This window comes from Peromyscus californicus, unplaced genomic scaffold (assembly GCF_007827085.1).
Source record: "Peromyscus californicus insignis strain IS unplaced genomic scaffold, ASM782708v3 Scaffold_21__1_contigs__length_65335640, whole genome shotgun sequence".
Lineage (NCBI taxonomy): Eukaryota > Metazoa > Chordata > Mammalia > Rodentia > Cricetidae > Peromyscus > Peromyscus californicus.
In genome coordinates this window covers 7,960,776-7,978,838 of record NW_026294514.1, presented here as the reverse complement: position 1 = coordinate 7,978,838, position 18,063 = coordinate 7,960,776, and the positions used below count along the sequence as shown (strand labels likewise).

Here is an 18,063-nt window from a genome sequence, read left to right as displayed (position 1 = left end):
GCTTGCCCTCCCTTCCTGCTCTCCCCCACCCCCACCCGGCCCTGCGTTCTGGTCACCCTGATCCTCTGCATTCCTGGAAGGTGCAGCCCTGCTTTCCACTGCTGGGCCTCTGCCTGGCCCTTCCCCCAATCACCTCCCACTCCTCCCCTCCAAAGCCAGCTGCTTGGCTGCATCCTTCAGGGCTCAGTTCTCACTGCCTCCTGGAGTGAGCTTCCTCTTGTCTGTGGATCAGGTCATTTGTGCCAAAGCTCATGCTTTGCTCTTGGGGTCTCCTCTTTTCCCTGTGTAGCACGTACTTTTGTTATAATCTAGAATTACAGATTTAACTTCTCTTCTCCACCAAGGGAGGAACTCTATTTGTGCCACGCTATCTGTCCCTGCCCAGTGCCACATGGAGTCCCTTTATCACAGTCAATGGAAACACAGAGTTGACGCACGAAGGAGCCTCCCCATTTTAATGCTGTTGTTGATTTTGTTGGCTTTCTTCATCAACAGTTGTTGGCTGGAGACAGAAGTAACATAGGAAGATTCTGGGCCTGATACTGGGTACACCTTCTCAATATGGTTGTTCACTCTGGTCGAAGAGTGGCTGTGTCTAAATTCCCTGTGTTTGAAAAGTTCCCTCTTTGTGAAGGATGATGTGGTGGCATGATACCTGAGCCCCGACATCTACTGTCTTCCCGCACCCCACACTTTAAAGTTCTTCATTGTCTATTGGGAGTTTAGTTTCTGCTCTATTTGCAGTGTTAGGTATATAGTAAATTTAAAAAAAATATTTTAATTATGTATACGCATGTGTGTCTGTGTACCTGAATGCAAGTGCCCTCAGAGGCCAGAGGCACTAGATCCTCTGGTGCTGGGACTACAGACAGTTGGGAGCCCCCTGACCGGGGTTCTGGGGACTAAATGTGAATCTTCTTCATGAGCCAACAGCACTCTTAACTGCTGGCCGCCTCTCCGGCCTGTAGTAAATGTTCAATCCATTGCCATAGCAGTAGTGCTAGGGTCAAGTAGGGTCCTTTATACACGAAAGCCTGTTGGATGCTGGTAACACATGGGTGGACCAGGACCTGTGAGTCAGCTGAAGTATCATATGTGTTTGGAAGGCCAGGGATCATGGCGTGGGACACCTTACCCGGCTCTGTGAGCCTCCCAGTAACCGAGAGAGAATCTGCCGGCTCATCACCACAAAATAGCCAAGAGCTCAAGGTTTTGAACTATGTTTTGAGTGGAAATAAAATCAGAGATGCTCTGTTACTAAGTTTGTTATTAATTGGCTGCAGCCACCTTTGATGCCAATAATGGAAGTGAATCAGTATTTCCTGATATGCTGTTTTACTGATCTGTTGGTGACTGAGGCCCTCACGAACCCACTGGCAAGTTAGTGAGGTGGCTGAAGTTTTCAGGAGTATTGCTTGACGAGGCACAGTGATGTAGCGGCACTTGGCTTTGGGTGTTATTTAGATCTGATTTCAAGTCACAGCATAGATGAGCTGCTGTAACAGGCATCCATCCCTTCCTCCTGTGGACTTCATCCTTAGAGCAGCATGGTAGCACTCTTCAGAAGGTTGCTTTGTTCCTGCGGTTTGTTTTGTTTTGACAAGGAGTCCCAGTGCCTAGGTCAGGCTGGCCTCGAACTTGAGCTCCCTGCAGGCTCTTTGGTGCTGGGATCGCAGGTGTGTCCCAGAGACCATTTTAAAAGCAAAGCCTTTGTGTTCCTGGCACATAGTAAGCACTCTGTGTGCACCTGCTCTTGTTCCCCCAGACACTCTGGAGAGTCACAGCGATTTGTCCCAAGGCTGTGCTGGGTCTGTCAACTGCGGCTGGTGGTTTATCCAGTGTCAGAACCAGCACAAAGCTCTTTGGCCCATCAGAGCGTCCAGGTGGAGGGTGTTGGGATCAAGGGAACCGCAAGGAGGAAATGCAGTTGCCAGTTCTAAGGTGGAGCTTACAGCCTCACCCCACAGGAAACTCACCAGGAACAGAAGGACAGTTCACCTCATTTTCCTGCATGTGTTGGGAAAGGTTTTGCAGTCTTAAATTGCATTCAGCAAGCAGTTAATAATTGCAGAGTCTGATACAGGTGCACTAACATGTTCACTGCACTCTGTTCTTCAAATACTAGTGGGACTGAGTTGGGTATTCCCCTACCCAGACTCTTTCAAGTATAAGACAAAGGTACTAGCTGTAGATTTTTGCTTTTTGAAAATTTCCCCCTTCCCCCCTCCTACCTTTCCCGTGCACTTCCCTGCTCTCTCTCTAATGTATGGTCTCTACTTCTTTAATTATTGTCACACATATGTATACTTATTCCTAAATATATAAATAGGATCTGCTCAGTGTGCATGTATGCATGTTTTCAGGGCCGATCGTTTGGTACTGGATAACCAGTTGGGGTGCTCTGGGGGAGACCTTTCCTCCTGCTCTCAGCATTCCTTCATGTCTCGTAGTTCTTTGTCTGAAGCTGAGGCTCCATGGGCTGCACCCCAACCCCATCGGCACGTCTACTGGTGCCGTCTTCCTTCAGGTATTGTTTAGGCAGCCATGCTGGTGAGTGATTTCTAGGAGGTGAAATCTCACAGCACCTTCCTGTTCTTCTGGCTCCTGCCATCTTGCTTCCTCGTCTTCTGCAATGACTCCTGAGGCTTTGGTGTGCGGGTTGTTTTGTAGTTGTATCAGGTGTGGGAGTTGTGTGGTAGTTGTATCAGGTGTGGGAGTTGTGTGTTGTAGTTGTATCAGTTGGGGCTTGGCAACACATAGTCATTCATTCTCTGCACTTTGATTGGTGGTGATTTTCTGTGACGGTCTCTGTTGCAATGAAATGTTTCTTTAATGAAGGGTGATATCTATACTTCTCTGTGAGTATAAGGATGTATATTTAGAGTATAGTTAGAAATTGTTCTGGTTCAGTAAAGTGGAGGTCCTAGGTTCTCCTTCTTTATCTAAGACTAGCCTTGGATAGTTGGCTAGGCTTCCAGTACCAGACATGATTTCCTTCTTGTGGAGTGGTTCTTGTATCCAATTAGAGAGGTGCTGGTGACTGCCAAGGCCTATATACCATTGTGACTCTGTTTGGGCTGTTGTGCCATGCTAATCATTGTGTAGTTCACAGGCATCATAGCTGAGCAGGACTATTGGGTGCTCCCCTCCCTTGGATGCTTATATGGGGTCTTCTGACATCCTAAAAACTAGTTCCCAGGGAGGGCGTTCAGGACAGGGCCAGCTCAGATCTCCAGGTCTTGTGTCTGAAGTTCATGGTATTTGCAACAGTAGGGACAGGCTTCGGCCTCTGGGAGGCAAACGAGGGTAACAGAGAAGCTTATACTGTTTTGGGGAGTCTCCTGGACAATCCTGAACAAGAACTCAAAAGTGGGGCTCATCATGCCTTTTGCTTGTATTTTGTTAAATAGTCTATGGCTCTTGAGGGGGGAGCATTGTCAGCCCAGATGGGAATACAGAGAGAGAGAGAGAGAGAGAGAGAGAGAGAGAGAGAGAGAGAGAGAGAGAGAGAGAGAGACAGACACAGAGAGAGAGAGACAGAGAGACAGAGAGACAGAGAGAGAGAGAGAGACAGACACAGACACAGAGAGACAGAGACAGACAGAGAGAGAGAGAAACAGAAAGAGAACTACAGAGAGAGACAAATACAGACACACACAGAGAGAGAGACAGAGAGACAGAGAGAGAAACAGAAAGAGAGCTACAGAGAGAGAGACACACACACACACACAGAGAGAGAGAGAGAGAGAGAGAGAGAGACTTGACCCATCTATACCACTCCTCAGCACGTGAAGGACTCAACATCCTACTCCACAGACACTTGCTCAGGCATGTTCATTGCTGCTCTGTTCACAATAGTTCGGGAATTGGAAACAAACTCCGTGGCCTTCAGTTGAGGAGCAGATAATGAAAATGTGAATCATATACACTATGGAATAATACTCAGCTGTAAAGAAAAATGCAGTCATGAAAATTTCAGGTAAATGGATGAACTGTAGAAGATCATATTGAGTGCAGTAACCCAGTCCCAGAAAGACAAACATCACACTTTCTCCCTCATCTGAGGCTCCTAGCTCCAAATCTTCAGATGCAAAGATTTGACAAAGTCTGGGTAACTGCAGAAACCAGGAAAGCAGAAAAGGACCATGGGTAGGGGAGAAATAGGAGAATAGCAGGGTATGATTGATTTGAAAGGGGAAATGGGGGCCTGTAATTAGGGAGGGGAGAGGGAGGTTAATACAGAAGAAGGGAGGAGAGTGAATTAACGGTCAGAATGCCTAAAAAAGTTAAAAGGAGTCATTTTATTCTCTGGCTACCTAACTTATATACAATGCATATAAGTCTTGGTGCTAGCTATATGGATCATCGTAGCCATTTATGCATCGAAAGTAAGGTCAGAAAATAACTTCTGAATTGATGACTGTTTGGAGATTTTCATTAAAGCTGTATAATGTTTGCAAAGGCTTTAGTCCTTTTTAATAACTTGAGATGATACGTTTACAGATTGCAATCTGGATTGGTTTGGTGAGCCTCAGGGAGGGCCATACGCCGACAAAAGGAAGTGGTGGGCTGGAGATTGTAGATAGCAACTTCTCTGTTCTGAGTCCGTCAAGACTGCAGGGCTTTCGTGTGGGACCGCAGGCTGTCTGTTTGACCACAGCCTACTGTGTGTGTGAGTGTGCGTGCACATAACTCATTCCCTGGAATTCTCCCATGGAAAAGCAAAGGAAGGAAGCTGAGGGGAGGATGGGGCGATTGCATCCTGTCCCCTTCCCAGGGAGTGGCCACAAGTGCCTCAGCAGAAGGGACATAATGTGATCGGCTTTTCCCCTTAGGATGCCCGAGCAGTAACAAGACTTGATGTGTGGCCAGGGTGGCTCGTCGTCGTTGTTCTTAGCTGGACAGGACTGTTCTGTAGAGGTCAGAACAGTGTTCTGCCTAGTGTTCCATTTCTGGGACATCCGAGGAAGCAGGGAGAGGCAGGGGCATCCGTGAAGTGGACCTGGAAGGCTCCGAGAGCCACCTGAGGACTCCAGGCCCGCTGTGGCTTCGGTTCTCGGTGCTGTGTGAGGACGTGGCCAAGTGGCTCGGCCAGGTGCATGGTTTAAGCAGAATGTGACTTATTCCTTCGTGCGGCTTCCTCTGCCTGGTTTGAGCTGATGGACTCTACCCCGGAAAGGCCGAGAGGAACTCTCTGAGACTGTTAAAGGTAAGGTACAGGAAGATCCTGTGGAATGAATTTCATTCCTGCCTGATTTCTGTTCTCTCTGCCTTTCACTCTGAGAAGTTCTTTGATGTAGTCCTCTCTGTTGGTAATGGGTGGTTGTTAATGAACTGTTAGTCATTTGTCACAGTTAGTCACTTGACAACTCAGTGCAGGAGAGCAGTGCTGGGGTTAAGAGAGGAAACTTTTGTAGTCAACAGGAAGTCCCCTTATTGCATTCTAGAGCCCCCTAGTCCGAGTGGGTTGCTTTACTTGTGTGTGGCAAGTACAACTTCTCCCTCCAAGAATACTTTTGGAAGTGGCTGAGACTGAATCTAAATAGAATTTATTATCTGCCCCTTGAGAAAGTCATTTTTTTTTTGATGAAATTTAAAGCTTTTCTTTCAGGGAATGGGGTATTTAAAGCACATTGATTTTCAAAGGAAAGGGTCAGTGGATAAGCACGTGGAGACAATGCCCTACAGACCATGGATGTAATGATAATCTGAAAATTAAAAATAAAAGAGGATTATCTTTGAGTGACAGAAGGAGAGAGAGACAGAGACACACAGAAAGAAACAGGATTTTATGTAGTCCAGGCTGGCCTTGAAGTTGCTATATAGCCAAGGATGACTTTGAACTTATGATCCCTTGCCTCTGTCTCCTGGGTCCTGGGCTCACAGATGTTGACACTGTGCCTAATTTATGTTGTTCTAAGGTCAAACCTAGGGCTTTATGTGCTAGGCAAGTGCCCTTCCAGCTGACTTGCACTCCCAGCTCTGGAAAGTATTTTTTAAATAAAGAAAGGAGGATGTACAATCAAAACCCATTAGCATTGCTGGTGACGTTTTTATACACATGCTGCTGAAAAATTGATCTGGTTTCCTTGTGTGGGGAGTTGAGGCATGCATCTCCATGTGGTTCTTAGGGAACTAGATTTAAGACTCATTAAGCACTGAGTGAGAACCAGTCAGGTCTACCAAGTTGTGTGCTTCAGGGCAGTTTCCACTTACTATAGAGTACACTGACATCCAGGTACATGTCTTGGATGTGCAGCCCTGTGGCAAGTGTTGGTCAAGAGAGCAGAGGTTTGGGCTGGGGAGATGGCTCCGTCAGCAAAGTTCTTGCCGTGCGGCCATGAGGACCTGAGTTCAGAGCCTCATGTTGAGTGCAGCAGCTCATGTCTGTGACCCCCAGTGCTGGGGAGGCAGAGACAAGGATTCCTGGCGCGCACAGCTCAGCCATTCTAGCCAATTGGTGAGCTCCAGGTTCAACAATAGACTCTGTCTCAAGAAAATAAGATACGGAATGATTGAAGATTGTCAGTGTTGACCTCTGGCCTCCACAGACATGCACACGTGTGCACATGTATTCCCGTGCTAAAGATATACACATACTAAAAAAGAGGAAGTTTTAGAAACAAAAATAAGCATGCTTTTGTTTTTATTTATGTGTATTTATGAGGAATTAGACAAAATTAAAAGGAAAAACTGGGAAGCTAGAGAGAGAACTCGGTTGGTAAAGTGCTTATCTCCTAAACATGTGGACCTGAGTTTGATCCCAGAACCCTTGTAAGAAAAAGAAAGTTCTGGGTGTGGTGGAGTGTGCTTGTAATTCTTTGCTGAGTCAACAGAGACAGGGCAATCTCTGGGGCTCACTAGCCAGCCATTCTAGCCCAAATAGTGAGCTCCAGGCTAATGGGTGACATCTGAGCTTGTCCTCTGGCTTCCAGATGCATGTATCCAAGCATACATGAACACACACACACACACACACACACACACACACACACACACACACACACACACACACCACAAATCAGAATTAAAAACTAAACCATGAAAACATGGGGAATGAGGTTGAAGAAATGTGCTTTTGCATATGAAAATCAGCCCCTTTTGAAAGAAGGTTGAAGTAGATGAAAAATTATACAAATGCACATGTTTTACTCTTACGATGTTCCTGGCTTGCATAGTTTATTCATATTCTCCTTGCAGCCTTTCTAAGCCAGGTACTGTTAGTATTTAATACACTAAGGAGACAGAGCCTATGCCATAAAAAGGAGAAATGAGGCTGAAACTTTGAGCTGCTGTAGCCACTGCTGCAGCCAGTCCAGGGGTGTGGTACCCATGGCATCTGCAGCATGGGCTTACCACCTAAAGACAGAAGGCACACATCTCTCGGCATGTAGAAGGTCCATTTGGACTCAGTGCCAATGGTGTGTTGCATTGAGGGTTCTGCTAAGTAATGGAGAGCAGGAGCTTTCTGTTTTGACTAAGGTTGGGCATGGGGAAAGTTGGACTTTGAGGAACTGTTTGGGTAAAGAGAGGGGTGTGTGGTAGATATAAAGAATGAAATTACAGGATGGTGGTCTGATGTGGAGAGGAAAGAGATGGGTGAGCCACCTTTCAGAGCTGCAGAACTAAAGGGTCAGAGTTTTTAAGGCTGGATATTTACATGTCCCACTGCTCTCTGCACATGAAGGATGACAGGAAGAACTCTATGTCCAGGTTATGACTGTGGGACTAGTGATTGCTTGTTCATAAACACTGGGGACCGCCCTCTTTCCTTCTACAGGTTGCTCTGCATACATCAGACAGGGTTGTTTGTTTATTTTTAATGCATATCACTTCAGTCCCCTGCTTCAACTTCTAGTAAGTGACGTTCCAGCATCCTCAGTTTGGATGCTTGCTGTGATATGGACAGACAGTGACATGTAGCATGTAGTGAAGCATTTATCTAATTATTCCTTATCAATAAAACTTGGGAGTCAGATACTGAGATAAGAGCCTGCTCTCTCTCTTGTTCCTGGATCTAAAAGAGGCCGAGACCTTCTCTTAGCCCCACCCTACTACTTCCTGTGTCTCTCTATCTGTCTTCAGCCCTCCAAAACTTCTATGGCTAATTTTGGTCATCTAGTAGCCAGCTCCATCCTCTGATTCAAGGCAAACTTTATTGGCAATCTTGGGAGCATCAGAGTGAGATCAAAATATCACACAACATATAGGAACATAATCTTTGGAGCAAGGTCCTGGACTTACTATGTGGGTACTAGAGTCCTTATCTTAGACATGTTTCTTAATATCCCTGACATTACCTCAGAACTGTTGGTGATTTAAATGAGCTAACAGAGTTAAAATGCTAGGGCTGTGCCTGGCACCTGACATGATGTATTTGTGTATCTAATTATGGCCACTTGTCCCATCAGAACAAAATCTCCACAAGAACAGAGCCTTTCCATCTTTTTATCCCATCTGAATCCTTACCCCATGAATACTTCCCAGCAGATAGTGGGTACTCAAATATTTGTTGAATTATGCTTTAACCCATGTCATTTTCTTTATCCTATCTATAATTTCTTTTATTATTCCTTTGAGGCTTAAACTGTTTAATTATCTCTGACCTATTACCATGTTGCCCCAAATTAGAACCTGTAGAGAGTGTATTTTTTAATTACTGTTTTCATTAGTATACAAAATCATGGATTATGAGATGAATGTACTCATATGTCATTATACTTTGCACATATTCACTCTCTGAATTATTCTCCCTTGTCCTTTCTACCTCCTGCTGCTCTGTTTCCTTCCTGTACATGGTCTTTGTCTTCCTCCTGCTTTTACATTTCGTGTGTGTGATGTGTGTGTGTGTGTGTGTAAATACATTAAACAGTGTCAGATATGTGTATATTTAACTGATCTATAATGTTTTAGTTGATCTTATTATATATACTGACTGAGTCTAATGTGTGAGTACTTTTCTCATCAACGTGGAAGTTCAGGGTATTCAGTCTGTCATGACGACAGCCTCTTGTCTGTAGCGGAGTGAGTGTGTGGCACTTGCTTGTTACATGGTACTGACACAGAAGTGAGGAGAGATTGACTGCAAATGGTTGTGCTGTAATTCCCAGGCCTTGTCCCCAGCAACCAACTTCTTCCCAGCCCTGCTTCCTGAAGGTTCCACAACCTCTGCAAACAGCGCCACCTCCTGGGCCAACTGCTCCTATAGATAAGCCCATGGAGGACATTCCACATCCACACCCAAACATTGGAATCTCCATAGAAGAGAAAATGCACATTGCCCTTCGTTTTCATTCATATCACCCTCTGTGTGCCTGCCTCCCTCTTCATCTAGACTCTCCCTTTCCTCCTGCTTCGGTCCTCGTCTGCTTTTATCACAGGCACATATACACACACAAATAACAACAACAACAACAACAAAACAAAAAACACAGATTCTGCATGTGATGAAAACATGGTATCTGTCCTTTTGAGTCTGACTGACTTTACATCTCTAGTTCTATTTCCCTGAAAATTGTATAATTCTGTTTCTCTTCATAGCTGACTAAAACTTCATGATGGATATTCTGTATTTTTAACCCATCCATTCAGTGATGGTCACGTCAGCTGATTCTGTGCACTGTGAATAGTGCGGTGATAAGCACGAAAGGGCAGCTATCCCGTAGTTTAGTTGGAGTCCTTCAAGTGTGTGCTCAGAAGTGGGACAGCTGAGTCACATGGTGGTTCTGTTTGTAGGTTTTGAGGAACTTTCATATTGATCGTAGTGGCTGGACAGATTTACATTTCTACCTACAGCGGGTGAGGATTCCTTCTCCCTCCCTCCCTCCCCATCACATCTTTGAGAGCATTTGTTGTATTTGGTTTTCATGATGATAGCCCTTCTGTTTGGGGTGAAATGGAGCTCAGTGTAGTTTGGGCTTACATTTCCCTGATACTAAAGATGGTGTAATTTTTTTCCCCCAAAATGTATGGGTTATTTGTAATTTTTCTCTTACTTTGGAGTTGGATGATTTTTTGATACATTTTTTTTTAGAGTTCTTCATATAGTCTAGATAATAATTCTATCTAGAACCACCCCCCATTCTGTAGCCTCTCTCATCACCCTGTTGACTGTATCCTTGGCTGTGCAGAAGCTGTTTAGTTTAATGAATAATCAATAAATGAATCCCATTTATTGATTCTTACTATTATTTCCTGACCTATTGGAGTCTTTTTGTGGAAGTTTTGGCCCAAGCTTATATCTTGAAATATTTTCTATGTTTTTCTCTAGGATCAGCATGTAATGGCATACAGGTAAAGCCATGGAACATGTGGCAACATATAGATTAATAGAAATGGGCTGAGTTTAGTTAGATCTAGCTAGCAAGAAGCTTGAGCCATAGGCCATGGCCATACGGTTTGTAATTAATATAAGCCTCTGTGTGTCTATTTGAGTCTGAGTGGCCGTGGGACTGGGCAGGACACAGGAAGACTTCTGACTACACAATCTATTGCAAATAACTCACTCTGCTTTCACAGTGTTATTTGTTATAAATTTTTATAATAACCAAATAAAATGCAGGTTTTCTGGCTGACATACATAAACCTTTAGTCACTGTTTCGCTTGAAAAAGTTCAAAGAATTTGAGTTTTGCCCGCCTGGTGTCACAGAGCTATAATCCCAGCTTTTGGGGACGCTGAAGGAGGGATTACAAGTCCAAGGCTGCTTAGGCTGTAGAGTGAATTTGGGCTCAGCCTGGACAACTCAGTGAGACCCTGTTATCCCAAATACAAAAGGTAAAAAGATAGGTGGATAGCTGTAGCTCAGGGTTAGCTCTTGCCCAGCATGTACAAGGCCATGGGTTCAGTCCTACCCACGAGAATGCTACTAAATATTCAGTTCTTATACATCCTGCATAAGAAAGAATTCAGTTGGAAAAATGTGTAAATGTTCTCTTAGAAGTATTCTGAAAGTCTTTGCTAAGAAGGAACTTATTGGACTAGTGATATGTCTCCATGGTAGAGTCTTTATCTAGCATGTTGAAGCTTTGGCTAGATCCCCAGCACTGCAAAAGTTAATAATAATAATAATAATAATAATAATAATAATAATAACAACAACAACAACAAAACATGTTTAGGATGTTTCAATGGCCTTTGTTTGAAACTTGTCATGTGATCTCCTTATGTTCTGGTGTGTCCTGACCAGTCCTTAGAGGACATCAGGAGGCCAGCGTATCCAGTGGATTGGGGAAGAGAAGGAAGGTTGGGAAATGAAGCCAGAGCCGTAACTGGAGAGAAGTGGGTGGCCTAGTCGTGCAGGGCGGTGCAAGCCTTCATTGGAAACTTGGTATCTCCAGAAATTGAGCTGAGCAGAGCAGACACAGCTTCAGCACGTCCATATTACATCTGTGCTTGAAACGGATTCTCCTATAAGCCGCTTCTCACCTGCTTCACATTCTCTCATATCCTCGGCCGCAGCTGAAATTCCTGGGATGCATTTGCTGAAAAGAGTCCAGATGTATCTTCTCACTGATCTGTCAGGGACGTCCTCCCTTGTCAAAGTCATCATTTGATGGACTAGTTTAAGTTGCACACTTTGTAAAGGAAGGTGCTTGGCAGAGTTCTTGCCTCTGCCCTGAATGTCCGGAGTGGTATATGTTCCGGTTGCCTGTGGTTAGGACTTGGCTCTGTTCCCAGCATGGATCTAGTGAAGCATTTCATTTTCTTTGTCTTCTCCCTCCCTTGTGGATGATGTCCTGTATAGGAGATAGCAATAAAGCATCTCCCCTGACAGGTGGCATTAGGAGCCTACAGGGGCATTCCACTCTGTTCCACCCTGCCAGGACTCCCATCCGGAGGAGCAAACAGTGCTGTCCACCAGGCATCCTTCCATGGTCCTGTTGTTGTTGTATTTATTAATGAGTTCTTTTCATCTCTGTGTATGGGTGTTTTGCCTACACGTGGGTATGTACAACAGGCACATGCCTGATTCCTGCAAAGGTCAGAGGAGGGTGTGAGACCCCCTGAACTGGAGTTGTAGATGGTTGGGAACTGTTGTGTTGGTGCTTGGAATCCAAACCAGGTTCTCTAGAAGTGCTCTTATCCCTGAGCCCATCCATAGTTCCTTTTAATGCACGGATATCTCCAAGCCCAGAGCTTCAAGTCCTTCTAAGGGCTCTTCTTAATTAGCCTGCCCCTCCCTCCCCCCCCCCCGACTCCCTTTCTGTTTCTGTTTTGTCTTATGATATACCATTGTCCTTTCTTGCCATCTCTAGTGTATTTTTCTCAGACTATTGTTCTGGCCTCTAAAGTGTCCACACAAGTAGCTCTAAGGCCACCCTTACCTAGTGGGTGGATTTTCAGTGGGTGGCCTGGGACCTCCTGTGATCTCTGAGTATGCCTGACATATTGTTTTTTTTTTTTTTTTTCCATCCGGAGAGGATTTTGATGTAACAAATTGGGCACGTTGGGAGACTGGATTTAAAAAAAATGCTAGGTTTTACAATTCATGAGGAAGTTTGTTGGTGCTTTCTCAAAAGATGTGAAAAAATTGATGATCTGTTTGGTAAACTCAAAGGTGAAAACCCCCCTCCACTCTGCCATGGGCTTCAGATCTCCATTATAGTCAGTGTTCAATGTCAGGGTGAGAGTCCAGTAACCCTCTACCACATGCTGTAAATCACGACTGTTCTGCAGAGCCCTGCAGTCTCTGCTGAAGATGTGTGCCTTGCCCAGACATAGAACAACAGTCTTTATTCAAATCTTAGCTTTCTTCAAATCTCTAACTAGATTGAATGTCCAATTCCTGAATGCAGCCACAACTGAGCCTGGTTTTTTGTGACCCACTGTTGAGGCATAGTTATTTTCAATTTGTTTTCAAGGGGTAAATTGAAAATCATCTTATGTTTATATTCCCATCTCCCCCTCCAAAATATGGAGAGGAGATAGAATTATTTTGAAGCAAAGGAATATTTGTAAGCATGGCTTTTCATTTATCTGACACAGACTATCATGGGACTCTTTCTTCATAAATTTTGTGTCTATTTTTGAGTCCCCTAAGTTGGTTAGCACTATAGTGGGGCCTTTGAAGAAGTTTTGCTTGTTTGTTTTTACTATATCTCTAGAACCGGGGGGGGGGAATCTTAGAGATATTCGTGTAGATATAGAAGCATTTCAAAATCCAAAATATATTTGAAAATGTTTAATATGCTTGGTCGTATTTTCTACATATCATTATGGTAAAAGATAATTTATTGTAGGTTTTCTGTAAGTCCAGCTTATATATAGGGAAAAATGAATCTTTTATAAATAATTTTCACACCCATCTCTGTCTCTGTTTTTGCGTTTTCATGGTATTTTGAGAGTAGAGCTAAAAATATTCTTTATAATTACGTGGTAAGTGGATTCATTAAATCTCTAGTCCTTTGTCTTTTTGGTTTGTGCTGTAGTTTCCTTCCTAGAGAAGTAGTATACACTCCTAGACTAAAGCAGGAATTTTATTCCTGGTAGCAAGACAAATGGGAAGGAGATGAGAACAGGGAACAGGCAAGGAGCAGGGCAGATTCGTGGAAGCTGATGTGTTTCCAGGATGAGGAGAAGGAAGGCCCCCTCTATAGGGAGAGGTCAAAGGTTAAGGTGAGAGAAGGTGAAGGATTGGGGGGGGGGATTGGATCAACAACACTGTCCATGAGGGGAGTGGAACCTTGAACAAGAAGGAAACCAGGATGCATGAACATACATACATATACTACTCCCTGTCCTGTGTTTTCCAAGTGAGGAAGAGTTAAAGTCAATTTGTAAAAATCTGAGAATTCCCCAGGTGGTGGTGGTGCACGCCTATAATCCCAGCTCTGGGGAGGCAGAAGCAGGCAGATCTCTGTGAGTTTGAGGCCAGCCTGGTCTACAAAGTGAATTCCAGGACAGCCACAGTGGGTACACAGAGAATCCCTGTCTCGAAAAAAAAAAAAAAAGAGAGAATTCCTTTCCTCTCCCCATCTAAGCAGGTCTGATTGTTTAAAAAAAAAAAAAAAAAAAAAAAAGTGAAGTAACTACCCTTGTCTAGTCTAGAGCATTGATGCAAGCCCATTATTCCTGGGCATGCCAGTAATGATGAGTCTAGATCACTAGTGGGTCTTATGGTGAATATACCCATCAGGAATAATGTTTATCTGCAGTTAACAGACACAACCACGGTGTCTTAGCCAAACAGGAACTCCCTAGGTAGCAGGAAGCCTAAATACAGATGGTTTCAGAACTCTCCAAACTGTCAAACTGTTTCTGGTTCCTTGCTCTGCTAATGTGTGGCTCTCATCAAAGAGAATTGCAGAGGAACAAGCAAAAGGATGCTGAGCCCTTCCCTGTCCACTTCAAACCAGAAAAATCTTACCTGAGGGTCCCGCCGATGAGCTCTCACTTCAGTCTTACTGACCAGATCTAGGCTACAGGCAGCTTTCTTTAGCTGCAAAGGATGGTGAAGATGTGATTATTTTTAACCAGGCACAACTGTTGCCTTGAACAAAATTGGAATTAAGCTGGCAAAGAAGTTCAGTGGCCAGGCAGCAAGCAGTCTGCCCCAGGCACCGTATACACCATTTAAACCCAATGTGTACTGATTGACTGAGCACCTGCTACATAAACAGCTGGATCACATTTTGTGATGGAGTCGGTTGTCTGATGGACTGCCCAGGAGAGCAAGTGATGTCCCAGATGGGACATGCTTTCCGATTCCTAAGAATCGTTCTTAGGAACTGTGGTCTTTCTTGCCCTTCCATCCTAAAGAATCATTGACTTACAATGTGATAAAGTCAAATGACATGCCAAGACCAGCCTGGGAGATGCTGTCCACTGGCCTGTTCTGTGGGCCCCTCTTGGTTCTGCTTCTTACTGTTCTTAGATTAGCTCAAGCTTCGCCGCCTTTGTCCTGGAAGATGGGCCGACTTTCTGGAGCCTCTTAGCAGTGTTCCCGCCAAGCTGTGCTGCAGCCCGGCTCAGCTCCCCGTCCTTGAGTCCTTGGTTCACCCACCTGGAGTTCTGTTGAATTCTCCCGGTTTCGCTCTTTTCTACTTTTGATAAAGATTTCGTAGATGGGAGTTTGCCTCACCCCTTCTTACAACTCAGCTCAGCCCTGAGGCTGCAGTAGCTCCCCACTTTGTGCTTTGTAGTCTTATCTTTTGGCAGCACCCTGGCCAGACCCAAAGGTGCCATCACCTTTCCTGTTATACCTCCAGTTTCCTCAAATAGATGCAAATGTGGAAACTCGGGGTGATAATGTGCAGGAGGCGGCCATTAGAAACAATGTTCACTGATGTACGCCCTCTTTATTACCTTCTTTCTACTGATTTTAGAACTTGTGTTGATCTTTCAGCAAAGAAAAGGCAGGTTGTAATTAAGCTAAACGTGTTTCCTTGGTCTTTTACCAGATGAGAATTCTCCAGCCAACTTCTGGGATTCTAAAAACAGGGGTGTGACTGGAACCCAAAAAGGACAGATTGTATGGAGAATTGAGCCTGGACCCTACTTCATGGAACGTAAGTAGTCAATGAGCTTGATACAATCTTAAAATTGTACATGTGTGTTGAATGTATAGAACCGTATCTGAATGTTATTTTGGACTCTTATTTATATATTTATGTCATGAAGCTCCATACTAGGAAATACGTTGTTTTAGAAGATGCTCATTGGAGATTGAGCATTTAATATTGGGCAATTAATATTGACTTTATTGACTTTAGGAATCAGAAAGGACAGTTCAATGTTTTGATTAACTTAAGAATTCTGTTTGCTTTGGGTATCCCTCATTTCTTACTGACAGAAGGTTACCTTTTGTGCATGCAGGTCAACAGAGTATGGATAAGGTAGTCTGGGGCATACTTCCACCAATGTCAAATACTAACAATCAGAAACTGGATGCAGAGAATCAACCATTATCCAATTAACCCCGTGCTGTATTTGTAAATACAGATGTTTATATAATACAAAGTTCATTAGAGATACCACATATGTTTATTTTTAGTAAAGTGTGACAGGGTGTGTGTGTTTATATTCACCACTATATTCCTGAGTATACAGGAATTCCCGGGGTATTTTTATGGAATGGAAAGAAAGCAGGTAAATAAAATAGGATTTGTCCTTTGCTAGTTTACTAGTCAGTCCAGGTCAATTTGAATATCTTCAGAAGTTTTTTTTTTTTTTTTTAACGTATGGGGAAACATGGGCTTTTGAGACTTTTTCAATAACGTTGTGTTCTAAGAATTAAAATTTCTACATGCAAAGGATTTATTGTAAGTCATTCTGTGAATACTAGAAATAAAAGGACTTATCGAGACAACATATAAAGTGCAGTTTGAACAGATGGGAACTTGATGCAAACATCTTTAGTGAAGCTTCTAAAACATCTGTAATATAAAATGTTATTTTAGAAAACCAGCTTCTCTGACCTTAATCAGCGTCAAAGGTATGGGGTAGTTTCTTCCTCCGTCCTTTCTGCTGGGTCAGCGCTCAGTAGCCTCCTCTCGTCCTGCTTCTGCCCCGTAAGGTGTGTCCTGTTTCACAGTCCGATGCTCTGGTCATATTGTCTGTGTAAGCCTTGTCAACACAAGAAACACAGCTGTGACCTCAAAGGGATAAGAGGTCATTTATTTTGGAGACAAGTATGGTGGACTATGGCCCTGGCACCCAGATTCAGGTTGGCCCAGATCCTATATCCCAACATGGTAACTGTGAAATTTTATCATAACAGAATGAGGAAAATCATAACCAAGACAGTCTTTCTTCCTTCTTTCTGTTCATTCATTCATTCATTCATTCGTTTGCTATTTTTCCTTTGGTTGAAAATTTAGAATTTTTTTCTACATAATACAACATGATATGGTTTCCCCTCCTTCTACTCTTCCCAGTTCCTCCCCACCTCCCCTTCTATCCTGATCCACCATCTTTTTGTCTCTCATTAGAAAACCAAAAGCATCCAAGAAATAATAATAAAATATATAATTTGTGTAATATAAGAGGATAAAACAAAAGCTAACACACCAGAATAGGACAAAACAAATAAACAGGAGAAGACCCAAGAGAAAGCATAAGAAACAGGCAGAGAAACACTCATTGGCACATTCAGAAATCCTATACAAACACTAAACTGAAAGCCATAATGTATATGCAAAGGACCTGTAGGGTTAAAAAGAGAGAAGAAAAAATCTATGAATGAAATAAAAATAAACTGTATGGTAAAATTAAAACAAACACAAAAAGCGAAAAGCCCTGGCATGACGTTATGAGACAAGGAACCTCCAAAGACACCGTCCAGCTCGCTTCTTTTGGCCATCCGCTGCTGGGCATGCAGCCTGTCTCTAAGAGAAGTTTGTTTCCCCCATTTCCAAGTGTGGTGCTGGACTCATCACATGACAGAAACGTGGGGAAATAAGTCCCTTGCACTCTCTGGCACAGTGGTGGCCATATATATTGCTGGATGCATAGTAAAATCTTTTGATTGGTGGTCCTAAATTGTGAGTTAATGGGCGGTTAATGAATGTATATAAAAGGAGTTGATACTTTGGCCCATGATGGAACTTTTTGGGGTTTAATATTTGGTCATTGACAGGAAGGGCGTGACAATATAAATTCTCAGAGGAGAATTTTACTTGTATGATTCTCTTAAAGTGAGCAAGTCAAATACTTCCCAGGATGCTGTTTGGAATGGTCAGGAAAGGCAAGGGTAAATTAATGTACTTGGGAAAAATACATGGAACAGCCCCATTTTAACAATCCTTGTAAGCGGAAGTTTCTGTCCCACCAGCAACTCCCAAATAATTGACTTGGAGGCTTAATACTACTTACAAATACTCAGCTAGTAGCTCAGGCTTATTACTGACTAGCTCTTACACTTAAATTAACCCATAATTCGTATCTATGTTTAGCCATGTGGCTTAGTACCTTTTCTGAAAACAGCATTCTCATCTTGCTTCCTCTGTGTCTGGAGACTCTCTCACTCTGCCCTCCTTCCCATCATCCTCAGTTTGGCTTTCCCACCTGATTTCCTGCCCAGCTACTGGCCAATCAGCATTTTATTAAGACAGTTTGAGTGACA

The 18,063-nt window shown here is 43.5% G+C and overlaps 1 protein-coding gene across 6 annotated transcripts in view; it reads left to right on the top strand.

Annotated features, from left to right (window-relative positions):
* Positions 1-18,063, top strand: part of Hecw2 (HECT, C2 and WW domain containing E3 ubiquitin protein ligase 2) — a 355,297-nt gene that overhangs the window by 203,275 nt on the left and 133,959 nt on the right. For 5 of the 6 annotated variants that reach the window (XM_052749448.1, XM_052749450.1, XM_052749449.1 and 2 more), the window contains exon 3: positions 15,401-15,508. In XM_052749448.1, the coding sequence (XP_052605408.1) occupies positions 15,401-15,508 (108 nt within the window). Of the gene's footprint in view, positions 1-4,720; positions 5,210-15,400; positions 15,509-18,063 lie in introns of those variants that run through there. The other variant, XM_052749452.1, reaches the window with a different exon arrangement.